Raw genomic sequence first — 26689 nt, 5'->3', positions numbered from 1 at the left:
TTTGACATTTTAATTCTGTACAAAGAACAAAACACTGCTATTGACCAAGCTAATGAATTTGTCTATTACTATCACATTTATTGGAACATAGTATGAAACCCAGTTTTAAAAAAAAAACTGTTTACAAAAAATATCTTGGCATCGACAGACTGGCTGGACACAGGTAATACAGCTGGTGTTCATAAAAATATATGAAATGGTGTAGTTTACTATTAGAGTAACACTGCAGAGTGTCAACAATAGCTGCAACATTTCGGTTATTCACACAAAAATCTAATTGTTTTGAAGATATTTTTAAAACAGATATCAACTTATTATTAAAAAAAAGAAAAAGAATTGCTTCTGAAGACGTAACCTTAAGCTCCGATGAATTGTGCCGGATATTCTTCAAGCACTTAATGTTTTAAAGACAAAAAGGGAAATAAGCATCTTCCAATTTCTCAATATTGAAAACGTTACAGCTAACATTAGCTGCAGCCCTAGTAGCAGTGTTCCCTATTTTCTGGTTTTTAAAAATGTCACAAAAGCTGACAAGGCAGAAGTAAAGCGTGTGCTTAGGAAACCCTAACACTGGGTAATAACAGCACACACTAGTACTTAAACCTCAAATGTTGAGACCTACATGAAAGATCAGTTGTCAGCCTTTATCCTCAATATCGTGTTTGTCTCACGGGATGGTTTGAAGTCGAGTTTGACTTGATTCACAGGTGTTGAAATATTACACAGTGGTTCCTCCAAGTTCATAGGTGAAGTTCATACAAAAGACGAAGCACATTTACAGATGTGGAGGTTTTTGATCCTGTCATTAAAATGTTTTTTGCCCCTACAGGATTCTATCAGGGTTCGGTTTTTATGAACAAACAAATTTATAATATATGCGTAGGTTAATTTATACAATCAAAAGTTGTTAATGCTATAAGTTTCTGTTTGTCGCTGCATATAAAGCACTAATGCTATGACTGCAGTTTAAGGAAATGAAACGGCTGACTGTGCGCTAATCCCACAGTTGTTGATTCGATCCACGGCTGTGATGCGCTTTATGCCAATGGCATTTGAACAGCTGCTCAAAAGAGGGACCTACAGTATTCTAAAACTAGTATCTAGCAGCAGTTGGTGTGGTTAGGTGTCTTGGATCCTGTGTGCCTGTGTGAGTTTAAACCGTCTGTGATTAGTTGATTCATGTTGACTGTGGCTCTGTACCAGGTCTATAGGGCAAAGTGCAGTGTTTTTATTTTAGTAGGATACACTAGTCTTCTTACAAGTTGTCCTCCTAAAAATGATGTGAATTCTTATTTAAAGTGCAAAAAATACTACCAGCCTATTTGTTAACCCTCCTGTGGACCTCAGGGTTTATATTTAATATCTGCTATGGCAATTTCCCCTGCCATATTAAAGCAAACACGCATGCACACATTTTGAGGGTTATTAATGCTCTAATACGAGCACAGCAGTTTAAAATCTTTACTTATCTTACTCCATCTCAGCAGAAAGCCGGGCTTCGAGGGAAAAGCAAAGCATGTCTGAATATGGGGGAGTGGGGGCAGCAGGTAACAGAGTGTCTCAAAGAGGTCAAGCCCCAAAACACCCAAGAAGAGGTGGCAGTGCAGCTGCATTCATTGCGCTGTAGTTTCCACGACAGATGGGATATGACAGAATTCTGCAGTGCTGGAGGAGGAGGGTAGGTACTGACCAGGACCTGACCAGATCATAAACTAGAGGGAGGAAAAAAATAATAATAATTTTGTTAATAGGTGACTCTTGTAATGGGCAATCAACATACATTTTGTAACATTTCAAAAACATGAATGAAAACAGTGTAAACTTAACTGCTGTGGGTGATACACAAGGTAATTATATCAAAAACATTATTAAATGTGCTCATTTATGTTTTTAAGCCAGATTGCTGAACAAATCAAAAATCATCTGCTTTTGTGATCCCACCTACTTTTCAGTCCAACTTTACAAATATTCTGACTCAAGTAAATGAACAGTTTCTATGACTTGTTTCTTAATTATATGATACATCCTGATCTATTTGCAGTCAATTAATCCTTTCTTACAGTAGACCTTGCTATCTGACACAGTGATGTGACTAAGTGGTGTGTGGTGTGTTTAAAGATGTTAATGCTCACATGGTTTGGGATTTCACATGGAGGTTGCAGCCACTGTTTGACTCTCCTTTTATGGAAGATGGTGATGTACGCCATCACAGTTATTAGAGAGATCAGGACAATGATTGCCACCACAACTGCTATTGCCTCGGTTAGTTTTGGCCTTTGTCCTGGGAAATGGAAGGTAAACAACACAGTATAAACAGAATATTGCTGAGGGTTGTGCCAGTTGATTCATGCCAACTAGTCTTATTTCATAGTCCCTTGTTTCCTGCAAAAATATACCTAAAAGTCTTTTTAAGTCAATTTCAACTCTACCTGACTCTAATCTTCTTTCTCCTTCTCGGTCTCCCTCTCTGGCCCTTTCTGCAGGTGTCCCTAGCTTTGGTGCTGTCCATTTTCTATTGTGCAGCTACTGGTTCTACCAACCTGCCCAATGTTTTCTTTGCTTGCTCTATTTTCCACTCAACCTAACTAGTCAAGGCAGATAGACACCCACCCTGAGCCTGGTTTTGATGGAGTATACTTCAGTTAAAGGGAGTTGCCTATCGCTTGCTTAACGTGGATATGTTTGGTTTTCTCTATACATCTTAATTTAGTGTTGACTTTATTATGTAAAGCACCTTGAGATGAATTTGTTGTGAATTAGCACTACTGTGTGTGTGTGTGTGTGTGTGTGTGTGTGTGTCTATATATATATATATATATATATATATATATATATATATATATATATATATATATATATATATATATATATATATAAAAGTTGAATTGAATTGAATCTATTCCCAATAACATTTTTACTTACCGCTTCCCTCAAAAGATTGTGAATAGAGTTTAACTTGGAAATTAATATTTTGGCAGGTTCGACAGCAGAGGTAGTTTCACAGTTTGATAATTTGATAAAACTTGCTTTCTCTCTGTGTTTAGATTATGTTTGTGCATGTGTGGTTCACTACAGTATTTCTTTGGTTGTTATTCAGACTATGTGGATTTGTTCTTGCCAACATGGATCATAATTGTTTTTAATTTGCGCCATTTTGAGAAAAGAAAAAAGCAGCAAGTGAAAGAGTTCCAGAGATTCCCTCAAAGATCCTGAAAGGAGCAGGCAGTAGCCATAAAGGACACAAATACAGTTTGCAGACCATTACAAGTATGTGAAGCCTTATTTTCACAGAAAATTTCTGAGAGGAAAAAAGTCCAAAAGGTTGTAACATTACCAAGTGACAACAGTTGATGAGGGGCACGTAGAGAAAAGGTAGATCTGAGCCTCAAATTCAGTGTATGACACAGCTATTAGTCTGTACTGCTTTTCTCATTCACTCTGTAACATGAGTAAAAAGGTGTGAGATCATAGCCCTCTGCTGAAGCTCAGGGAAATAAAAAGGATTGTTTGAGCTCAGTGCACATGCATTCATATGAGTCTCAGGTGGACAAGTGGACGTGCATTTTAGCCACAAGAAAACAAGAGCTCTACACACTTGATTTCTACACTGTATTCACATTCTGGAATACATTGGAAAAGTGGGAAAGTTTAATGAATGAGAACCATTGTCTGATATATAAATATCCTTCAAGTTTCTACTAAGACGTGCTTGAAAAAAAAAAAAAAAAACAGTAAAAAACTCTGTTATATAAAAATAATCATATTTTATTAAATAGCTGAAATTGTCCTAGCACCAGCAGGACCTGTTGACATGGTCTTACCTGACTCAAGGATGACCACACATTCGACGCAACTTTCTGGTCCAACAGCAATATGGTAGAGAATATACTCAATTTTTACACAGTAACGCTGTCCAGGCTCCAGGTCACTGAACGATACAGAGGAAGCAATGTTTTCATATTTCTGTCAAAGAGCAGATATATATTATTACACATTGTACAAGAAGCAAGTTAATTAGAATTGTTTTGATAAGCACAGTGTACACATTAGGCTGTAACAGGGGGATAATGCAATAGAAATTAAACTCACATTAGGAACAATGATTATATCTATACACTGAGCCAGATGTGTAGAAATATTATCTTTGTGTCTTAGTTTTACGCTAATGTCTAAATAAAAACTTCATCCTGTCACATGACTGGTCAACTGCTTTTTTGCTTGGCAACCAAAACATGGAAATAAGTAATTTAGCTTTTTTTTTTTCCAGTGTAAAAGAACTTGATAAAATGCGGATGTGAGGCACGTTATTTTCACGTTGCCAGCATTGCTGCAGCTTCTTAGTACAGCTTCCACAAAACAAGCAGCACCATTCTGTATCCTGTAGCTAAACTAATAAGGACTCTCACCGTCAGTAGCTCTCCCTCCTTTGCATAGTAAACCCTGTGTTGTGCATGGCCTCCATGTTCCAGAGCCAAACTATGGTTCCTACTCAAATTTACAGTCAGGGAGCCAGGCCGTACAGTCAAACTGACTTCAGGGGTGCAGGTGTCTCCTGGAAGAGAAAAAAAAAATACAGGCACAAAATTAGATGTCCATTCTATAATCAGCAACTTTGCAAAGTTTTGTGCCTGAAACATGTAGTTTGTTCTATGCATGGAATCTGGTGAAAACATTTATTCTTTAGCTTCAAACAAACACCTAGTATTAGAAATGGGCAGAAAACGGTCAACCACGTCATAATGGACACACTGCAAACTCTTGTTCCTGAAGATGTGCACGTGTTTTTTTTTTTTTTAATCTCTCAGAGAAAAATTATATCATTGGTATTTATTTCTTATATATAAGATATATAGGGCTTGTTTTATCCAAAGAGCTTTGCAATGTTGCTTCACATTCACCCACTTTCGCTCACACACACACACACACAGCTACCATGCTTTCACTTCCTCTTTCCATAAATATCTTTCAGCACCGACACCTTACTTTAACCAGTCAGTTTGTTGTTTTTCAAATACCAACTTTGTGCAAACCAACTCCTCTCCACCAACATGTTATCCTGATGAATCATCCAGACATGTTGATTTTATTTATTTATGTGGATTATGTGTGTGTTTTCATCAACATAACATTGACATTTATCTGGCGGAACATTATGACCACTTGTGCAGTGTAATGCAATCCAATACAGTGGCTCTGCCATCAATTATACTTTGAGAATGTGTTATACTATGTATTATTTAGGTCAAAGTGGGTAGCAGCACTTTCGCACATTATAGGAGGTGGTTCTGAAGTTTTGGCCCCCTATTTAAAATGAATGATGTGATATGTCTGTGATGAATCGATAAATAATTAGAGCATGTGTTTATGTACTTTAAAAAATTGAATAAATTAAAAAACTACTTCCCTTGTTCGTACACACATACAGTATCCTACACATTTAGAACCTTTTCTACATATGGTTTAATAAATGAGGCCCCAGGAACAATCTACACCACCTGCCCTCTTGTCAAAAAAAGAAAAATACTTCCATAATCTAAAAATCCCTCTAGCACGATGTAATAAAGTCTGTAATTAAAGTCTTGCTGTGGGTTTCTGACACTTCACACCATGTGGTTCACACAATGGTTAGGATGGTTAACACCTTGAACCACACATCATACAGAAAGATCATAACTCTGATTTGACTTTGACAACCAATATATGTACAGGTCTGAATGAGTTTGCACAAAGTATGGAAGCCACTAGGATTGAAATGAGTCATTTCCTGTCTTGGTGGTAGAACATTCAGATCTCTCACCCACACACACACACACCTTTATCATTTTCATAATTAAACATTTTCTGCACTTTTTTTTTTAGTACTATATTCACTATATGACAAAGACATTCAGTCTTCATACGAAAACACACCAAAGGAGAACAAAATCAGGGTTTTTCCTGACTCGAACTGAGGCAGAGGTGCTAACATGTTCTGGATGATTCACAGTAGTAGGGAGCTCCTATGCAGCTGGCCAACAATCACCAGGAGAAACCAAGATGGGGTTCAGTTCCTTGGTAAAGGAACTTCGACATGTGAGGGGATTAAACCAAGAACTGTTAGGTTGGTAGACAACTGCTCATTAACTCAAGACAAAACAGGATTCAAAAACAGATTTAATAATACTACAGTCATGGCCAAAAATATCGGCACCCTTGCAATTCTATCAGAAAATGCGACCCATCTGTCAGAAAATTGTTCCAATTGCAAATGTTTTGGTATTTATACGTGCATATTGTTTTTGTTTGCACTGGAACACAAAAAAAAATGATAAAAATTCACATAGAACTCAAAAATGGACTGGACAAAATTATTGGAACCTTGTCAAAATTGAAAGAAATAGTTGTTTTTCAAGCATGTGATGCTCCTGTAATTTGTATTTAGACACCTGTGGCAAGTAACAAGTGTGGGCGATGTAGTAATCACACTTGCAACCAGCTAAAATGGAGAAAAGTTGACTCAACCTTTGTGTTGTCTGTCACAATGAGCATGGAGAAAGAAGAATTCTACAGAGGTGACTGGATTTAAGAGAAAACAGTTTGAAAAAACATGGAAAACATCTCCAGAAATCTTAATGTTCCTCTGTCCACAATATCATCAAGAGGTTTACAGCCCATGGCACTGTAGCTAACCTCCCTGGACGTGGAGAGCAAATTAATTAAACATTCCAAAAAAAGGATGGATCGAATCAGGTGGATAAAGAACACTGCAACTTCCAAACAAATTCAAGCTGATCTGCAAACACAGGGTAGAACAGTGTCAGAAGTTCAAAGAGGTTTTGGGGTTGCTTTGCTGCTTCCGGTGTCAGAAAGCTACGCGTCTCCACCAGAGGTCATGCGTCTTCCAGCAGGACAATGACCCGAAACACACTTTCAGAAATAGTTCCAAAATACTGGAGAGTTCTGAAATGGCCAGCAATGAGTCCAGATCTGAATCCCATAGAACATCTGTGGCGAGATCTCAAAACAGCAGTTGGTAGAAGGCTTCCTTCAAATCTGAACGATGTGGAGCAGTTTACAAAAGAAGAGTGGTCCAAAATTCCAGTAGAGAGGTGGAAGAAACTCAATCATGGTTACAAGAGCCGATTGAATTCAGTTATTTTTTCCAAAGGGGGTGCTACCAAATATTTTGAGGGTGCCAATAGATTTGTCCATTGATTTTTTTTTTTTGAGTTCTACGTTAATTTTTGTGAAGTTTGACTTTTTCTTTTTGTTGTTTGTATTGCAAACAAAAACAATAAGCATGTGAATACCAAAACATTTGCATTTGGAACAACTGAGGGAAAAAAAAGGGAATTGGAACGGTGCTGATATTTTTTTGCCATGACTGTATATGCAATTCCTCAGTAACTAGGTCTATATTGGTCATTTTGTTGTTTTATTTTTGTTTTTTTTATATGAAGCCCATGAACAAAGAGAAGCTAAAGAAAGACTGACATAAAATGACCTTGCTTTAATTTCAGCCTCCATTACTCCAGCTGGTTGATGAGCAAAATCAACACCAAGTAAATAATGATCATTACTGTCATAACTCCAGAGAGATGCTGCTGCTGTGGGTGCTATTTGAATGATAGCAGAGGAAAAACTCATTTGAATTCTTGTTTTTTTTTTTTTTTAAACACCATTCAAAGACTAATTAAAGTGCATTAATTTGATACACTCATCCCTACAAACAACATAAGAAAATGTAATAGTAAATTGGCGGCATTTATAAAACATTTTTCTACTTCATCTTTACCTATAGCACTCTCATTTACACATTCACACACACTCACACATAGATACCGGAGCTGCTATGCAGATGACCTGCACTTACTTGGAGCAACTAAGTTGGGGTTCAGTGTCTTTCTCAAGGACACTTTGATATGTGACAGGAGAAATTGGGAATTGAACCAACAAGCCTGTGATTGATGGATGACTGCTCTATGCCTTGAGCCACAGTTACCCCTATTTATTCAAAGTAAATAAATTCACATTTTATAGTTTTTTAAAAGTGACAGTATAGCCACAGTTCACAGCATCACAGCTTTTAATAGCGGTGAATATCAACCAAACATAACCGTAGCCCAGATCGTCTTCACTTATTTCATCTACCCAGCAAAGTCTTGATGAGGTGGAGGCACCATGAAATTTGAAGTAGGCATTGTGAGGGAAATTTCATAATCTGGGTAACACTGTTTCACACTTCTGGCAGACTCAGTATCAAACCTGCTTACACCAGTGCCTCCTCACCTTTTGCTCCCCACCAAGACATCCTGTCTCTGGCCACACAAAGACGTGTCTTAGTTAGATATCTACTATAAACCTACCTACACCTGAACTTTTGCTTCCCAGAAGGGAGCCCACGGGAACCAGCACAAATCATCAATCTCAAGGACTTAAAAGACAATGAAGACAAAAGGACAAAGTAACATGAACTTGTTAATTACGACTCCTGACCACATTGTATGATGGTTGATTTGCATTGACTCGTCCCTTTGTTCTTTGTGTGAACCCAGCTGTTGAGTTGTATGTATAAAAGGCTGAACAACCTACACATCCGGGTCAATCAGCTTGAGCCACTCTAGAGTGTAGCTCTGTTCTGCTTTGCATGTTTCTCCATTTTGCTGATTAAATTCACCGTTATCATTCACTTGTAAGTTGCCTTTTGCCTCCTAACTTGCCTTACAGTTTTTGCCACGACAGGCATCTGATTTGTAATACTTTATGCAGGTAAAACTCTGAGACCAATGCATCAACTGCCAACGTAAGGTTATAAACCATAATCACAGTGAAACACATCTCCCAGTCTTGTTTCTTACCGTTTCTGCTACAGGCTTCAACTGGTTTTGAATTCAGCTTATGTTTCTTGGCTTGCACACGCAGTCTAATGCAGCTGTTCTTCGGTTTGGTGAAAGAGACGTTACAGTAATTCAAAATTGTGCCGATGCAGGATGGTAAATCTTTCCACGCTTGGTCAAAGCTGAGGATGAGGAACAGAACCCAGGGATTTACATGAGTCCAGAATCTGTGGTAATGTTGACAACTTTTGTTTTCAACAATATAACAACATATTTGGGCTGAACTAACAATTAGTTTCACCACTGATTAACCTGTGTGATTATTTTCTCATTTAATCGCTATGTTCATGAAATGTCCCTGTAAAAAAACTGAATGCCTCTTATTAGGTTACTACAGGTGAAAAAGTTTTTTTTCTATGTCATGTTTTGCCTGAACTGCAAATCTGCAAAACTGCTAGACCTCACCGTTTGTACTGAACAGTGTAGATGACGTCACTGTCCTTGATGGCAGGGGTCCATGTCACCAGATCCCCCTGGACATGGACGTTCTGTGGTGGTGCCAGCAGTGCTTCAGACAGCACTAGAACGGAAATCAACCAACAGACAAGTGAATGAGAACAATATCTTTGACACTTTAGGCAGACGTTCAGGCAAGTATGCAGGGTGGTGATACTGTGCGCATTTAACTTTAAAAACACTGATAAAAATCAGTGTTAAATCTAACTTTAAAATCTATTCAAATAAAATTGAAGCCCCATAACTGACTGCAAGTTTACTGCTCGGTGTAAATATGACCTATGGCTGGTTTTATTTAAAACAATAAAATCAAAAAATAGAAAAATTACCTAGACTTGAAAGTGTAAGTACAATTTCGTTGTAACGTTTATGACAATGTCCCTTTACTTTTGGTGAAGTTTGGAGCCGTGTGACCCAACAGACCCCAAAGCACTTAGTAAAAAACGTTGGAATATTTCATCAGATTAAAAGACGACAGCTCTCAGTGATAACTATAACTAATAGGTAAAACTATTAGTGTTGGTAACGCTACTAAACCTAAATAACAAAAGGAAAACCTGCAGATTACGGAGCATCCAGCTGAGTGGACTGACTAGCTAAACGTTAACACATTTCCTTCCGATAAAAGGACGCAGCGGGGTTAACGCTCACCTCACGTTAATAGTGGAGCCTGTACGTGTTAGCCAGCAAGCTAACTTCCCTCACAGCGCCGACGGCTAAACGGCGAGTTAACGTTAGCTACAATTAAAACTGCTTAGCTAATAATCGTTAATTACCTTGAACAAGTTGGATGCAGAGGAAAATCAGACGCATTGTGACAGAGTCATATCATTCAGTCCCCGAACACAATCCTCCGGATTGGAGCCATAATGTATCTAGTTTTTCGCCAGAAGATCACGTTCAGTGTTTGTCACTTCCTCAAACCATAGGACGACAAGTCTGGGAACTTACGCTACTTCTCCTTGTGTTTTTTTTTTTTTTTTTTTTTTTTTGTTGGATTTCTTGCTGCAACTTCCTGAAACGCCTCTTAAAGGAAACGTTACCAATAATAGGGTGAAAATTATTGCTATCTTGATGTTCCAGGCCTAATAATACTGCTAAGAAACGTCCTATGAGCATTTAAAAAAAAGGCTGGAAACATTCACCACAGCCAGAATGTGGTGAATGTTGGATGGGGACCAAAGCAGCAGCAGAAGGCTCTGTGCTGTGAAGGAATCAGCTCGAGATGAGTTCGATCACATTTCTTCCCCTTTTCTGATGTTTGGTTGTCACATGTCTTTTTTGCCTGTTCTTTGCCTTTTGCGTCCTCTTATTCAGTCAATGTGGAGCAAGGCAGATATGAATCATCAGCATGCACTGACTTTCCAACATTAGCTACAGTCTGGATGCCTTTGTTTCTACATAAAAAGCCTTTGGTCATTTTCTAAAGTAAAGATATTAATCATAGGTTTTGCAATACAGAAATGTCACCCAGTGCTGTAGTGTGTCTGTCTGATGTTGTTAAATGTTTCTGAACAACAATAGAGGTCTATTTAGATTTACTTTGGATTTCTCAAAAACTAGAATTAAAAAACGATATAAATACAATAAAGACAAAATGAATAAAAGAAACACTGTGTAATGGTGTAAATAAAATATCCTTTGAGGTTCTGTCAGAAGAAGAAGAAGAGAAAAAGAAAATAGTAAAAAATAAATAAATTAAGTTGGAAGAATTGTATCTTCTTCCATGATTGCATGTTAGAAAATGTAGGAAAACGTTCCAGATAAGGGTTTTTCCTTTATGGTGTTTTTCTGAACATTTCCGTTGGCAAATTTCTGTGGAGACGTGTTTCTACTGAAATAAAGCTACAGTTAGCAGCTAAGCATGATCTAACCCCTTCCTGTGCTTTACTTACGCAAGACAGTTGCACAAGACTGTTGTGGGAAGACTGTGTTTGAGTCTGAGTAGAGTGCTGTCCCCACAAGGACTGGTGCAGGTTGGGGACAATGTCAGCTGGTTTACAGGAGAGATTAGAATGTTAATTTCTCAGTCAAGGACAGTTGTTTCCAGATTGAGTTTCATTCTGGTTACTAAAGCAGCATTGGAGTCAGCCTGTCCCCATGAGGTAAAAGATGCTCCGGTAGGTTTGTAAAGACTTTCCCCTGAAAAATTAGAAAAAAATGAACAAATGTAAATGTGTGGTTTTTGGTTGTGGGAACGTTTTAACTAAACCAGCGCTTATTTTGTCCTTTGATTCAGTGGATTGGGATATTACAATGAAATCAGTGGGTGGTCCATTGGACAATGATAAATTCAGTTTTTAATCCCAACCCCCCACCAAATTTCAAAGTAGCAATTCTCAAAATATTTCAACACTAATCAACGCATATTGAAGGTTAATTGATGTTTTCTGTGCAAATGGGCTTTAAATGATATGATAGCGGATACCTGAGTGTGATCACCTTGTTTCCTGCTCAGTGAGGCTCCTTTCTTTAGGTTCCCCCTACTTCCTGCTAAAGAGAATACAGAACATGGACGACGACATGAGTATTGTTGAGTTTTATTGTGTGTGTGCTCTATGATCAGAAGAAATGAATAAATCCAAATCCATCACCAAACACAGGAAAAAGGTTTGTCAGCAAAGGGTAATATTTCTCACCAGAAGAGGAATTTCAGTTTCCTGAATCTTCCTCAGTTCAGTTTTTCTCATGTGTTTTGGCTCAGTTCATCAAAGGTCAACTGTTATACTGTAAAGCCCTGATATTTTTAGATGTGTGAAAACATTCTTTTCCTTCAATACATTAACTTGACACTGTAATCCACTGGATAATACTGGTAAACACAGAGAAATACTGAGCTTTGGCACAGGACTGAGTATTACAGGAAATGTACATCAATGTTTATACAAAAAAACGTAACCGTAAAAACAGCATATCCAAAAAATACATATGTCATAGCAGCACAAAATCACATAGGAAATTCCACTGCTGATTCAAAAAACTCAGTCACAGAGCATCGTGTTGCCATGGATTTTCAGCCACCTCACACCTGATACTCTGTATGGTTTAGTGTGGAACAATCATGGTGTGCTGTGGCTTCTTCTGGGATGTGGTTCCAAATGTATACTAGTGTAGAGGCTTATTCTAATCTGACATTCCAGCGAATACTTCACTCCGGAGATCGTTTTTATGATAAACATTGAACATTTACTGTAATTGCTTCTCATCTTAGCCGATGACAGATCAATTGTACAAGTGCTGTATAAGCACCCCCCAAGTCATATTAATTATCATGTTCCTAGAAGCACAGGCCGAGGTGGAGGAGTTGCAGCAATCTTCCATTCTAGCTTATCAATAATTCCTAGACCTAAACATAGTTATAACTCATTTGAGAGTCTTACTCTTAGCCTTTCACACCCAAACTGGAAAACTCAAAAACCACTATAATTTGTTATCGTGTACCGTCCTCCAGTCCCTTATTCAGAGTTTTTGATTGAATTTTCTGATTTTCTATCTGATTTAGTGCTTAGTACAGATAAAGTCATTATAGTTGGTGACTTTAACATCCATGTAGATGCTGACAGTAACTGCCTGAGCACTGCGTTTAATTCATTATTAGATTCAATTGGTTTTTCCCAAAATGTAAATAAACCCACTCACTGTTTTAGTCACACGTTAGACCTTGTCCTTACGTATGGAATTGAAACTGATAATTTAACCATATTTCCTCACAATTCTCTTCTGTCTGACTATTTTTTTAATAACATTTGAATTTACAATAACGGACTATATAGCAGTTAGGGAAAAATTCCACTATAGCAGGTACTTAAGTGAAAAAGCTGTCAACAAATTTAAAGAAATTATTTCTTCGTCATTTGCTTCACCATATGTTAATACAATGGAAAGTAGTCTCCTTAATGTTACTCCTGCACAAGTAGATTATCTTGTTGACAATTCTGCAACCTCACTACGTACAATACTCGATACTGTTGCCCCTCTAAAAAAGAAGGCAGTAAACCAGCAGAGGCGATCTCCATGGTATAGTTCACAAACACGCAACTTAAAACAGGAAACACGAAAGTTAGAAAGGAAGTGACGTTCCAGAAATTTAGAAGAATCTCATTTAGCCTGGAAAAATAGTTTAAAAATGTACAAAAAAGCTCTCTGTGATGCCAGAACATCATATTATTCATCATTAATAGAAGAAAACAAGAACAACCCCCGGTTTCTGTTCAGCACTGTAGCCAGGCTGACTAAGAGCCATAGTTCTGTTGAGCCTAGTTTTCCCTTAACTCTGAGCAGCAATGACTTCATGATTGTTTTTTTTTTTATGAATAAAATTGTAGCTATTAGAGAACGAATTCACCAGATCCTCCCCCCAAAAATTACAGATAGATCTTCACGTACAACAGTGCTAGAGTCATCGATAAGGCCCCACTCCCTGTTAGACTGCTTTTTACCCATAGATCTCTCTGAGCTAACTTCAATTATTACCTCATCTAAACCAACAACCTGTCTGCTAGACCCTATTCCAACTAAGCTGCTCAAGGAAGCTTTACCCTTAATAGATACATTCATATTAGATATCAAAAATCTATCTTTAGAAACAGGCTATGTACCACAGGCCTATAAGGTAGCTGTAATTAAACCATTACTTAAAAAACCCTGTCTTGACCCAGGTGTTTTAGCCAATTACAGACCAATATCTAATCTCCCCTTTATTTCTAAAATAATTGAGAAAGTAGTTGCAAAACAATTATGTGATCACCTTCATAGGAATAATTTGTATGAAGACTTTCAGTCAGGATTTAGATTTCATCATAGTACAGAAACAGCACTGGTAAAAGTCACCAATGATCTTCTCATGGCCTCAGATACTGGACTCATCTCTATACTTGTTCTGTTAGATCTTAGTCCTGCATTTGATACCATTGATCATAACATTTTATTACAGAGACTGGAACATGAAATTGGAATTACAGGAACTGCACTAGGTTGGTTTAAATCTCATCTATCTGATAGATTTCAATTTGTTCATGTTAATGATGAATCCTCCATGCACACAAAGGTTAGCTATGGAGTTCCACAAGGCTCTGTGTTAGGACCAATACTTTTTACTTTATACATGTCTCCTTTAGGCAACATTATTAGAAAACACTCCATAAATTTCCACTGTTATGCTGATGATACCAGCTATATTTATCTATGGAACCAGATGAAAATAATCAGTAAATAAAGCTTCAAGCCTACAAGACATAAAGGCCTGGATGTCCCACAATTTTTTACTTTTAAACTCAGACAAAACTGAAGTCATAGTATTTGGGCCCAAAAATCTCAGAGATATGATGTCCAACCATATTGTTACACTAGATGGCATAAGTCTGGCCTCCAGTACTACTGCAAGGAACCTTGGAGTTATTTTTGATCAGGATCTGTCTTTTAACTCACATATAAAACAAATCTCTAGAACAGCCTTCTTCCACCTACGGAACATTGCCAAAATTAGGAGCATCCTGTCTCTAAGTGATGCCGAAAAACTGGTCCATCCATTTGTTACCTCTAGGTTGGACTACTGTAATTCCCTACTTTCAGGATGCCCCAGTAACTCACTAAAGAGCCTGCAATTAATCCAAAATGCTGCAGCAAGAGTGCTGACTGGAACTAGCAAGAGAGATCATATTTCACCTTCACTAGCTTCTCTCCATTGGCTTCCCATTAAATCTAGAATAGAATTTAAAACCCTGCTTCTTACATATAAAGCTCTGAATGGTCAGGCTCCATCATATATAGAAGACCTCATAGCACCATATCATCCCAATAGACCACTTCGATCTCAGAATCCAGGCCTAGTTGTGGTTCCCAGAATTTCCAAAGGTAGAAAGGGAGGTAGAGCCTTTAGCTATCAAGCTCCTCTGCTGTGGAACCAGCTCCCAGTTCAGATTCGGGAAGCAGACATCCGCTCTACATGTAGTTAGTTATAGTTATGCTGCCATAGGCTTAGACTGCTGGGGGACCCACCCCCCAATGCACTGAGCTCCTTTCCTCCTCTTGACCATCTCTCCTCTCCTCTCACCCCGCAATTGTCACCACTGTATGTCATTAACTCTGTGTGTTCTCTCCTGTAGTTGTCTTTGTCCTCCTCTGTCTCCCTCTCTCTGTCCCTTTCTGCAGGTGTCCCCCGGCTTTGAAGCTGTGTGTCTTCCAGCGTGAAGCTACTGTTCCTACCAATCTGCCCGATGTTTTGTTGTTGCTTTTTGTTGCTCTGTTCTTTTCTCTCTCCACTTTCCACTCACCCCAACCGGTCGAGGCAGATGGTCGTCCACCCTGAGCCTGGTTCTGCTGGAGGTTTCTTCCGTTAAAGGGAGTTTTTCCTCCCCACTGTTGCCTATGGCTTGTTCAAGGGGGAATTGTTGGGTTCTCTTTATATATCTTTATAATCTTAACTTTATTCTGTAAAGTGCCCTGAGATGACTTTGATGTTAATTGGTGCTATATAAATAAAGTTGAATTGAATTGAACAAGTGCAGAAAATTTAACTGTAATTGTTTTGAACAATTAATGTGGTTAGATGTATATATAGAAATATAAGAACAGGTGGTTCTAAAGTTTTGGCCCCCTCATTCATTATAAATAAGGTGGCCAAAACTTTAGAACCACCTCTTCTTACAATTCAGTCCTGTACAACTCCACTATCCACTATGACCTCAATAATGAACAGAGAGTAGAATTATCACCTTTCTGATGCTTTTCATTTAAAAACAAAGAAATTATAACATCGTAAAAGTAGAATTCATGGAAGAGCTGCTGTATTGGATTGCATTAGATAAGATTAAAATATTGTTATTATAAGATACAGGTGTACCTAATAAAGTGGCCAGTGAGTGTATTTTTACAATTGAACTGTCATGTAGTTAGTTGGGCTTACATGACTCCTGTAGTTATAACTTAATGGGATAGATAATTTACAGTGTCAGGAAGAGCAGGCAAAGTGTGGCACACACTACTTAACCAGTTTTCTCAAGTCTAATGCTATTCGGATGAGATTTCTAAAAAACTGAGGGCATGTTATAAACAAAATAATTAATCAATAAATAACCTGCCAATAAATCAATATTTGCAGCATGACCACAGTTAAACCGTGAACAGTCTGTGTGTAGGACAGGCCCCAAAAAGTAACTTACGTAGACACCAAGGTTTGGCATTAGATGTGATTTATGTGTATTCATGAAATACTGTAGGTCAGGGGTCACCACCCTTTTCGAAACTGAGAGCTACTTCTTAGGTACCGATTAATGCGAAGGGCGACCATTTTAATACGCACTTTTGAAATAACAAATTTGCTCAATTTACCGCTAATTACATGTTGTTATTAATAATTCATTAAATGAATGATAATTATCTATTATGTGAAGACACGGATCATGTTAATGATTTCTCACAATAACTTTCAAAAGTGATTTAAAAAAGAATAGCAACAAAAAAATTAGATGCAGCTCATTGGTAAGTGGCGCTATGGTGAGCTATTTTTAGAACAGGCCCACGGGCACCATGTTGGTGACCCCTGCTGTAGAAGCTGTCACATCAGTGATGCTTTGCACATTTAATTTCACCAGTACACTGCTTCACAACATGTTTACGTAAAGTTTCATCCGACAACCATGAGTGATGGGAAACATGTTGAGGCAATGCTGCACAGTATTTCTGCACTTTTTTGGGAAATCCTGTCGACTGACATTTTTAATAATACATTTATACATTTATACATATAGCATCTTCCAAAGCACCCAAGCTAGTTTGTTTTCTACAAGCTCTGAAAGACCTGAAAGCTTGTTAAATGAAGAGACGTGTCTTTTCTTTCAAGACACACAAGTCCACCACCTGTAGAGTAAACTCCCGAGTCTCCACTGCTGCTGCTGTCCTCACAACTATATCTGCTGGGAACATCAAGAAGAAGTACATTTATTTATTTACTGATTTTTCTGCACGGTTAAAACAGAATGCTTTTATTTGATTGCATGCAACAGTACACATCAAAGGTTAAAATTGAGGAACAAGGCCAAAACCCAATATGAAATGGCCATAACCTTCAGGCCCTCAGGCAGCACTGCAATAAAGACAGACATGACGCTGTGGAAATCACTGCACTGGAAGTTAAAACTCTACCATCTAAAGAAACAACCATTTATGAACAAGACCCAGAAATGCTGCTGCCTTCCGTGGGCCTGAGCTTATTTAAAATAGACTGAAATGAAGTAGAAAACTGTCCTGTGGAAAGTGTCATAAGGTTATAAGGTGAAAAATATCACGGGGGTCCTGAACTGTTAAGTGGCCAAAATTTTATATCAAGCAAGCTTGGGAAAAGCTTTCACTTTCAAACTGACTGGTGATTAAAGAACAGATAATGCAACACGCTGGTAAACTTCTGTCCTAACCTCTTTGAGACGTGTTGGTGGCAACAAATTCAAACTAAGCGAATGTTTTTTTAAAACCATAACATTTCTCAATTTTACCATTTGTCATGTTGTCCATGTTCTATATACAGTTAAAAACATTTCACACAGCTTCCCAAATTTTCTGGAAAATGGAATGAGTATGTTTTTATTGAATGTAAACACAAAGGGTAAAATTATAAAGCACCTGCTGTCTGACTCCAGGCCTGATGGGGGCCCAAACAGCAGGGTTTCGAGAGGAGAGTTGGAGAATTCGAGGATTGTTGGTTTCGCACAAACCGTCACATTATCACTGACCAGCTCTGATTCTGGATCTAAGGTGAGGAGATGAGGAATGTCGGACCCAGGAATGTGACAAAGATACTGGAACAAGGGACAAAAGAGAGACTGAGATGAGAAACTGTTGTAGAACTGAACATAAAATAACAAGTGGAAAAAAAGGGATTGTTTGATCGTTTGTATTATAAGAATAGAAGTAGCCTGATCACTTGTAAACATATGGTTTAGCAGGGTGTCCCCAACTTTTAGCTACACTACTGCTGTTGGGAATAGTAGTGTCTGCCCAGTGTCTCTCATCAGCTTAACTGTACAGCGGATTGATAAGAATTTTACTCTCTGGCAAGTCACAGTTAAGTACTCATATTGTGTTGGCAAGTACTCAAATGCAAAAGTATTTAAACCCTAGAGAGACACACATACACTGTATGTGTCTATGTCTGGCAATGGCCCATTTGACTGTGCCAGCCTGTGGCTACATACCTTCTTGAGGTGTGTAGGCAGCTGATTGGAGGGGTAGAATGTTGCTTTGATGGTCTTGCAGCACAAAAAGCAGCTGTAGAGTGAGAGCAGCACCACCAGAGAGCCCAGGAAGGACAAAAAGATAATCCACCATGGAGTTTTACCTGTTTAAGTGTTAAATTAAATATATAAATACAAAAAATACAAATATATATATATATATATATAATATATAAAAGCAAATACATGCATAAACGAAAAGCCATGGCAGTCGATGAATAGAAACTTGTACAATGTAGCACAAACAATGTAGATTTTAGTTCAGTGTGTAATCTATCTATGGTACCTTTAGTCTGCGTACACAGGGGTGAAGTGAAGGTGCTGCTCTTGGTCTCGTAGCATGACTGGACCTTCACACAGTACCAAGTCCAGGACTTAAGGTTTGGCAGAGTCACCTGGTTGACACTGTTGTTCAATGTCTTGGTCTGAGAAAATGTGAGAGAAGTAATTTAAACTTAAATACTTTATTTCACATATTTATAAACCAACACACTACAATTAAGACTCAAAGTTGGGATGACTGATGTCTGTTAGGATCTGATAAACCTAACGGAATTCTGAAGATTTCTTTTGACATAAATCAGTATTCATAAATAAAGTATACTAAATGATATGTTAGTGATCACTTCTCCTCAGATGTCCCGTACATTAGAGTGTTACCACAATAGGATGGGCTGGCCTATGTGCAGTCCCTTAAAAATGTTACTATTGTCAATTTGATCAACTTAACCTGAAAGGAATGAAGGTGGTCAAGCACAAATACATTAAGGAACATCAGTTCCAACTCTTAAATGAGAGGAGCAGCCACTATTCTATTTTCCAGTTTTACAACCCTGTTTAAAAAATGTCTGGACGCTGTGTAAAATGTAAATAAAACATTTCACTACAAATGAGGTTAATTCTCTTATATTCTCTTATATTATTCTCTCATATATCTTTCTATACAATAGAGTATATAAAGAGCATCGTAAATAAGCTGAGTCTTTCATAAGGAAGAAAAGAGTTAACTCTTTCCTCCGAGTCAAATGAATTTTAACACAGACCATTTGTTGTCTGATAAAAACAAAACAGCTGGCAGAAAATCGTGTACTGTTCAACCTGTGAAACGCAGTTACTTTGTAATACAGACAGGAAACACATCTGCTGGGTGTATAGTGCACACGTCAAAACCAGTAACAGAATACTTTCCTGAACATACGTACAGAAAAAAATAAAATCCTTAGGACTCTGTGATCACACCGTTATGATCAAGTCACATGATTGGTTTGATGGTGAACATCTTTTAATGTGGTACATTATGGTAAAATCAAAAGTTTTCAAAAACTATGTTTGACTGCTAAAGGGTTAAAAAAGTTATAAGAAAAAATGACAATTAAATTGGTGCAAAGAATTTGCTTCCCCCTTTGATAAATTAATTCAGTGTCATAGAAAATTAAACTCAAAGTACAATAAATATGTGAACAAAATCTTTGTTTTCTTTTTCACATTTCAAAATAAGGGGCTACTAAGTTGGCTACTAAACATTTGTAGCCAAATGAACATGAATGGTCTCAACAAACAAATGTCTTTCTCTACAAATGGAAACAGGGTCATTTATGTCAAAGTCAGCACCAATAAAATGCTACCACATGAAAGTTAGTCTAACACAATACTGTGAAGGGGCTTAGTGTTTGTAGACAGATCCAGTTGCTGGGTGTGTTTCCTACCTTTGTGTCTGCCGATTTATCCCAGTACAGGATGTTGTAATACAATTTGGGAATGTGTTCCTTCATACTGGTGTTAGTGCTGGTCAGCGGGTCTAAGATGAAAACATCCAGGTCATTTCCTGCAGGAGCAAGGTGCACTGTTGGAGGTCCCAGAACAGCTAGCAGGAGCAACAGAAAATCAAGGCTTGAGGTCCAGGGGTGGACAGATGACTTATGACAGAAAAAGCTATTGATGTATAAAGCTTCTCATCCAGTTCATAAAATCCCTGCCACTATCTAAAGGTGGCGGGACTGAAAAATAAGTTAAAAGGAAATGTCAAGAATTTCAGACCACCAAGTGTTTTGAGACAACCTGGCATTTGAGATAATAAAATGGTAGATGCATAAAAAGGAATGAGCACAGTCACTTGTGAAAATCAGTGATGACCAAAACGTTCCTAAAAACACACAATGCACACAGTAACAATAACAGATGTGAGTATGTTACTGTGTTGGTTGATAAAGTCTAGAATGTAATGAAAGATATTTAAACATTTAAACTGACTTTTTACAAAAATGAACAAATGAATCAAAATGTTGCTGAGGCAAAGAACTCTGCTACACCTGCTTTTTTGATTTTCTAGTCTTGGTGAAACTGACTTTATTTAAATTAGTGACAAGTTATTCATGGTTCTATGATTTTGACTGAGGTTCATCATTTGTAGTTTTGATATCTCAGTGATTCTCAAAACACAAACAAAGGTGCTTTTACTAGCATTGTAATAAATTGCTGTGTCGACATCTCTGTAGTGTGCTCCCTTATCTTCTGTCTACCTAAGCATCGATAGTACGTAGTTTTCCCTCCTTTCTCTCACCCTGTTTCTCAGGACAAAACTCCGTCTCCACCCAGTCAGAGTGAAGACCGTTTGCATTGGCTCGTACACGAAGTGTGTATTGGGCCTGGTAGTGCAGATTAAGTCGTGTAAAGTCACATGACCTGTGTGACGTCTCCTCGCACACTGTAGACCAGTTTGGAATCTTTTTGTAGTTTTTTAGCTTGTATGTCCTGGGGAAATTAGAAAAAAAAGATATTTTTGATAAGATTGGGACATTATTGACAGTAACTGAAAATACCAAGTCTTCAAGCAGACATCCAAAACGTCAAAGTAAAGAAGTGCACCGAACACTTACTCATTATTTAGTAAAAACTATTGTACTTGGAAATTTTATGTAGCTTTGTAAACAGACATTTCATCCGATCTAAACAAACTCAAGTACTATAATCCACTGACAATTCACTGTGACTTAAGACAGGGAGTGAACCAGAATGCCAGAAGAAAAGTTCACACACAAAGGCTGCTGCCAGCAACAGGACTTCTAGCTGTGGTTCTTTAAATGTTGTGAAATTCAAGATATCATTGCAAAAGTAATCACACTTTCTCCTGTGGCAAACAGGTGTTTATGCAAAATATCATAGCATTTTATTCACTTTAGACCAAAGTGGTGGACTGCAAAACAGTGACTCTTGTTTAAGGCAAAACACTAGAGCTGCAAAAATATTCTGATATAAAATTAGATGAACCTAATCAAACTGTTTTGTAAATTGTCAACTTAATCATAATGTTAGTTTTAAAAGGAGATTAGTACTTAATTAAGAGCAGAATAAATTTACCTAAAGCTTCTCATCTAAGTCACTTGACCCCAGGTGTTAGCATTGTTTGTCTGCCTTCCATATTTGTGACGTACAAGTAAGTGAGACTTACCCGATATATTGTGTGGTAAAGGTTACATCCTGACTTTCTGCAGGACTCTGGTGCCAGTTCCAGCTCAATGTGTAATTGGTGTTTAGGGTGATCAAAGTCAAGTTTTGCGGTGCTTCCAGCGCTGCTCCAGCTGAAACAAACAAGACGTGATAACTTCCAGTTGATTTATAGATCAACTGACCTGTAAGAATAAAAAGTAATGGCACTATTTACAAATTCCTGGTTTTCTAAATGAATTGATCATTAAATGTGATCTGATCTCTACAGAAGTTACAATTTTGCTTCTGGAACCAATCTACATTTTGGTGACTGGAAAATGTAGATTGTATGCACCTATTCCGTAGTAGATTTACTTGGATGTTTAAGTTCATTGTCTTGCTGCATCACCCAGCTTCTTCTGAGCTTCAGCTTGTGGATCAGCCACGGTGACATTGTCACTCTATTTAATTATTTTCTCATGCACAATGGCAAGTGATCGAAGTTAAGAGGATAGCAAAGCTGCCCCAAATCATGACGTTTTCAGGTGGCACGTAGTTCTCTGTGGTTTTCTCAAACAAATTTTCCCAGTGTCGTTTTGGGCTGTGCTTAGTGGTGGCAGTGTGTTCAATAAAGACATAAAATATTATGACTGTTTATGTTTTATCAGCTTAGAAATATTGTGTTTGTTGATCTGTGTGACTTTGATAAAGATCTGATCACATTTCATGACCAATTTATGCAGAAAAACAGGCATTTGCAAACAGTGCCATTAGTTTTTTTTTTTGCGACTACAAAATGCGAGTACTCAAAATATTTTAAAGGTAGAATTAGAAAAGTAAGAGTTTATAAATGTGCTTGTTTCTAAAATGTGAACATTTTGTCACGTGAAAATAAAATGACAAATCTAATGGATTTGGACAAAAAAATTTGTAAATGTCACTATTCTTTACACATTTGACAGTCTAAACAAGTAACCAGTTAAATCAAGAAAATAATCATTAAACTGACTATAAATTACCATAAATATCCCCAAATAAGTGACTTTTTTGCATACATAAAACAATACAACACCATTAGTCCCTAGAACTAGGTCCTAGGTGCCATTTTTCAGCAGTGTGAGGAAAAACCTTTCTACGGTAAATGTAAAAAACTGAAGTTGACGAAAAACTGTGCTGTGTTGCTAAGGTTACATCTACAGCAGTAGAGAACAGTCTCTTCTGAAGCATTATGACTCCCCATTTAACCAAAAATGCTAAATGGATGCAGGTATTTGGAAATACGGTATTTGCACAACCACATTTGAATAAAGTTTTGTATAGTGCTGCAGTGTGTGTTGTTCAGCCCCTTCTTCCGGGGTCTGCTTTACTAACGTTAGTCTGTACAAAATTTCCCACCATCACTTTGCAAAAGTCATAATTAAGCTGTTAAACTGCTTAACTGTTTGGTCCAAAGGAGGTTAAGAATTTCGAGCTAAGCATAGCATGTGCACGCTGTCTCAGTTGCAACACATCATTGTGGTTAAGTTTTAATTTCGTCAGAATTAAAAAGATTTGTAATTATTATAAAATATAGTTTTTACATTTGTCAACAACATAAATAATAATTCTCAATGCGAATCAAATACAATCAAATGCATCCGCATCGTAATATAACTTCCCCCACTCCCCCCTCAGCACACAATCATCAAAATAAAAAGCTGCCAACTACTGCCAGCAATGTGGGACACACTGCAAAAACTAGTGCAACGAACACTCAATGGCAACCATCACCCACCAGCTTGCTGTGTCTCACCCTAATATGTAGACACTCCTGCAGGAGAAGTGCCATCTTCCATCTACCACCATTTTAAACATAGTGGTACGACAATAAAAAGCCATCTTGAATTTTAAAAGGCTACTGGAGCAGGGTATTGAACCTCAATAGTTCTACCACATGGACCACCATCACTATCAAGTATGGGAAAATGTGTAAAACCAGCGATAAACCACACTCTGGTAAAAAAGATCAGCATTACATTTTTCCGGTCTACTACAACATTAACATCACGGCTGAACTCTATGACAAACGAAGGAATAGAATACATCAGTTTTTCAACACAACAATTATGGACCATGCTTTCAATAATTAAAATACACAATATCAGCACGACTATTCGACCACATCTAACAAGTTCTTATGTTAGAAGTTAAAGTAATGGCTGCACACAGCAGTTACCCCCTGAAACACCCTTTAAAGGAATCATTATCAATAATAATGTGACTACATTAGGAGATGTGATTCTTACAAGTTACCTTTTACTGTATACACGGCAGAGTGGATAAAGATATTTTATGTCAAATACATTTTTTTAAAGCAATAATTTAAAAATACACATGTTGCATGTGAATTGGCTCCAGTAATCAGAAGGTAATCCCTCCCCAAAGACACTGACACGCACGAAAAGAAGACACATAAATATTAATAATGCTAATATAGAAACCAAAAGGACTTGTGCTAGTTTTATTTTTGTTTCTTTCTAAACCTTTACTTTGTGCAGCACATGCTTGAATGAACATTTTAATCTCAGCGAGGATTTCCTGGTAGAGTAAAAGAGGAATTTAGCGTAATATTTGGTCAAACTTGAGGAACAACCAGGATAAAAAGTCCCACTCTGAAACACAGAAAACACTAAAACAAGAGGTTCTGGTAGAAAACACGTCAAACAAGTCCGCTACAGTTGTACTGTATGCACAGCAATAAGGCTGAACAAGTTGATGAAAATCAAATTTATCCCACAGTGTATAATTTAATAACTTTTAAGTCTAGGCTTAAAACCTTCCTCTTTAATAAAGCATATAGTTAGTTATAGTTATGCTGCCATAGGCTTAGACTGCTGGGGGACCCACCCCCCAATGCACTGAGCTCCTTTCCTCCTCTTGACCATCTCTCCTCTCCTCTCATCCAGCAATTGTCACCACTGTATGTCATTAACTCTGTGTGTTCTCTCCCGTAGTTGTCTTTGTCCTCCTCTGTCCCCCTCTCTCTGTCCCTTTCTGCAGGTGTCCCCCAGCTTTGAAGCTGTGTGTCTTCCACCGTGCAGCTACTGGTCCTACCAATCTGCCCGATGTTTTGTTGTTGCTTTTTGTTGCTCTGTTCTTTTCTCTCTCCCCTTTCCACTCACCCCAACCGGTCGAGGCAGATGTCCGTCCACTATGAGCCTGGTTCTGCTGGAGGTTTCTTTATCGGGGGTTTTTCCTCTCCACTGTATCCTAGGGCTTGCTAAAGGGGGAATTGTTGGGTTCTCTTTATATATCTTTATAATCTTGACTTTATTCTGTAAAGTGCCCTGAGATGACTTTGTTGTGAATTGGCGCTATATAAATAAAGTTGAATTGAATTGAATAATACCACGTGTATTACAGTGTGTGTCTGTTAGTACTTCACCAGTGTAACCAGGAGCAGAAGTGACATTAAACTTATGGACAGCTAAAGCTAATTGTCCAGCTACAGTCATCTGACAATGAGAAACTAGTTTTGGACAAATGAATTCATTATGGTTGGTCAATCATTACACAGCAGAATCGAAGATGTCATAGCGTCTTATATGTCTAACTCCTAAAAATGTCTCATTATTTCCACTGTAGATGTATTTTTTTTTAATTAGTTTTGTACTAGCAGCTAGCAGCCGCGACCCCAGTGTGAGTCTCACCGTCTGTCTGGGAACCTGTCCACGGTTCCTTTCGCTTTTCAACTGACGTCACAAACAGCGATATTTAAAGCTGAATCTCGGTAATAAATAAGACACTAAAAGGAGACAGTTTAAAATGTACAAAGGAAATAAGTTTTGACGTGTGTGGCCGGTTACGCTAAGTTTGCACAATGAAAACGTCTTGGTTTCTGTCAGGTTAGGTTCCGCACGTCCATTCATCTATTAACCAACGTTAGCTTAATGTTATATCAAACTTATAAATACTGATTTCTGACTAATTACCTTGGACGATGAGTTGAACGCACAAGAAAATGACCAGAGACCGCATCATTTCATTGGCTGCGTTGAGTCCCAAACAAAAACGTCCGAGGAACCGTCATGTGTCCTGTGTACCGAAAAGTATGGGAAGACAATTTGTCTCTGTGGGTTTCTTTTTTCTAACAGCAACTTCCTGAAACGCCCCTTAAAGAAAACATCATTAATAATAATTAGACAGGTTTTCAACTCTGCTAAATACGCTCTCTATGCATTTATTACACACTCAGTAGTCACTTCTTTGCATCTCTATGTGGCGCCGGAAGGTAGAGCGGTTGTCCACCAATCTCACAGTTGTCGGTTCAATCCCCGGCTCCTCCGGTCACACGGCGAAGTGTCCTTGAGCAAGACACTGAACCCCAACTGAATTGACCTGAGCGTTGGCCACACACACATGCGCTGCATAGCAGCTCCCTCATCGGTGTGTGAGTGTGTGTGAATGAGAAGCAGTGTAAAGCGCTTTGAGTGCCAATAGGTAGAAAAGTGCTATATAAGTGCAGAACATTTACCACTTATATCTTCAAGAACAGCCCGAATCCATGGTGGCATCAGAAATTTGCTGAAAACATTCCCAACACGTTCTCCTCCATTTTCTCATGGTGGCATCTCATGAGCTGTTCTGCTGCTGCCAGGCAGAGATAAGGACTCAAGTCTCCCTTAAATCACGCAAACTTAAGACTCAAGACTTGACTACAGATTT

At 38.0% G+C, this 26689-nt stretch overlaps 2 protein-coding genes across 3 annotated transcripts; both read right to left on the bottom strand.

The window, feature by feature from the left end:
- Positions 1 to 40: 40 nt before the first annotated feature.
- On the bottom strand, positions 41 to 10288 carry ifngr2 (interferon gamma receptor 2). The gene is made up of 7 exons (XM_067517148.1): positions 10109 to 10288; positions 9282 to 9396; positions 8838 to 8998; positions 4407 to 4552; positions 3822 to 3963; positions 2133 to 2281; positions 41 to 1712 (listed from the first exon to the last, which is right to left on the bottom strand). The coding sequence occupies exons 1-7, from the start codon at positions 10143 to 10145 to the stop codon at positions 1614 to 1616; spliced, it is 849 nt and encodes a 282-aa protein (XP_067373249.1). The 5' UTR covers positions 10146 to 10288; the 3' UTR covers positions 41 to 1613.
- Positions 10289 to 16505: 6217 nt separating this feature from the next.
- LOC137133483 (interferon alpha/beta receptor 1a-like) lies at positions 16506 to 26116 on the bottom strand. Of its 2 annotated transcripts, none has more exons than XM_067517146.1 (8): positions 25957 to 26116; positions 22008 to 22137; positions 21120 to 21310; positions 20266 to 20423; positions 18846 to 18984; positions 18521 to 18663; positions 17949 to 18124; positions 16506 to 17245 (listed from the first exon to the last, which is right to left on the bottom strand). In XM_067517146.1, exons 1-8 carry the CDS (start codon positions 26003 to 26005, stop codon positions 17113 to 17115), a joined length of 1119 nt encoding a protein of 372 aa, XP_067373247.1. In that variant the 5' UTR covers positions 26006 to 26116; the 3' UTR covers positions 16506 to 17112. The 2 variants fall into 2 exon arrangements, with proteins under 2 accessions (XP_067373247.1, XP_067373248.1); XM_067517147.1 differs by having other exon boundaries at positions 16506 to 17242.
- Positions 26117 to 26689: the final 573 nt, after the last annotated feature.

The sequence above is a fragment of the Channa argus genome, chromosome 9 (assembly GCF_033026475.1).
Source record: "Channa argus isolate prfri chromosome 9, Channa argus male v1.0, whole genome shotgun sequence".
NCBI classification, from domain to species: Eukaryota; Metazoa; Chordata; class Actinopteri; order Anabantiformes; family Channidae; genus Channa; species Channa argus.
This window is presented reverse-complemented; position numbering and strand designations above follow the sequence as displayed.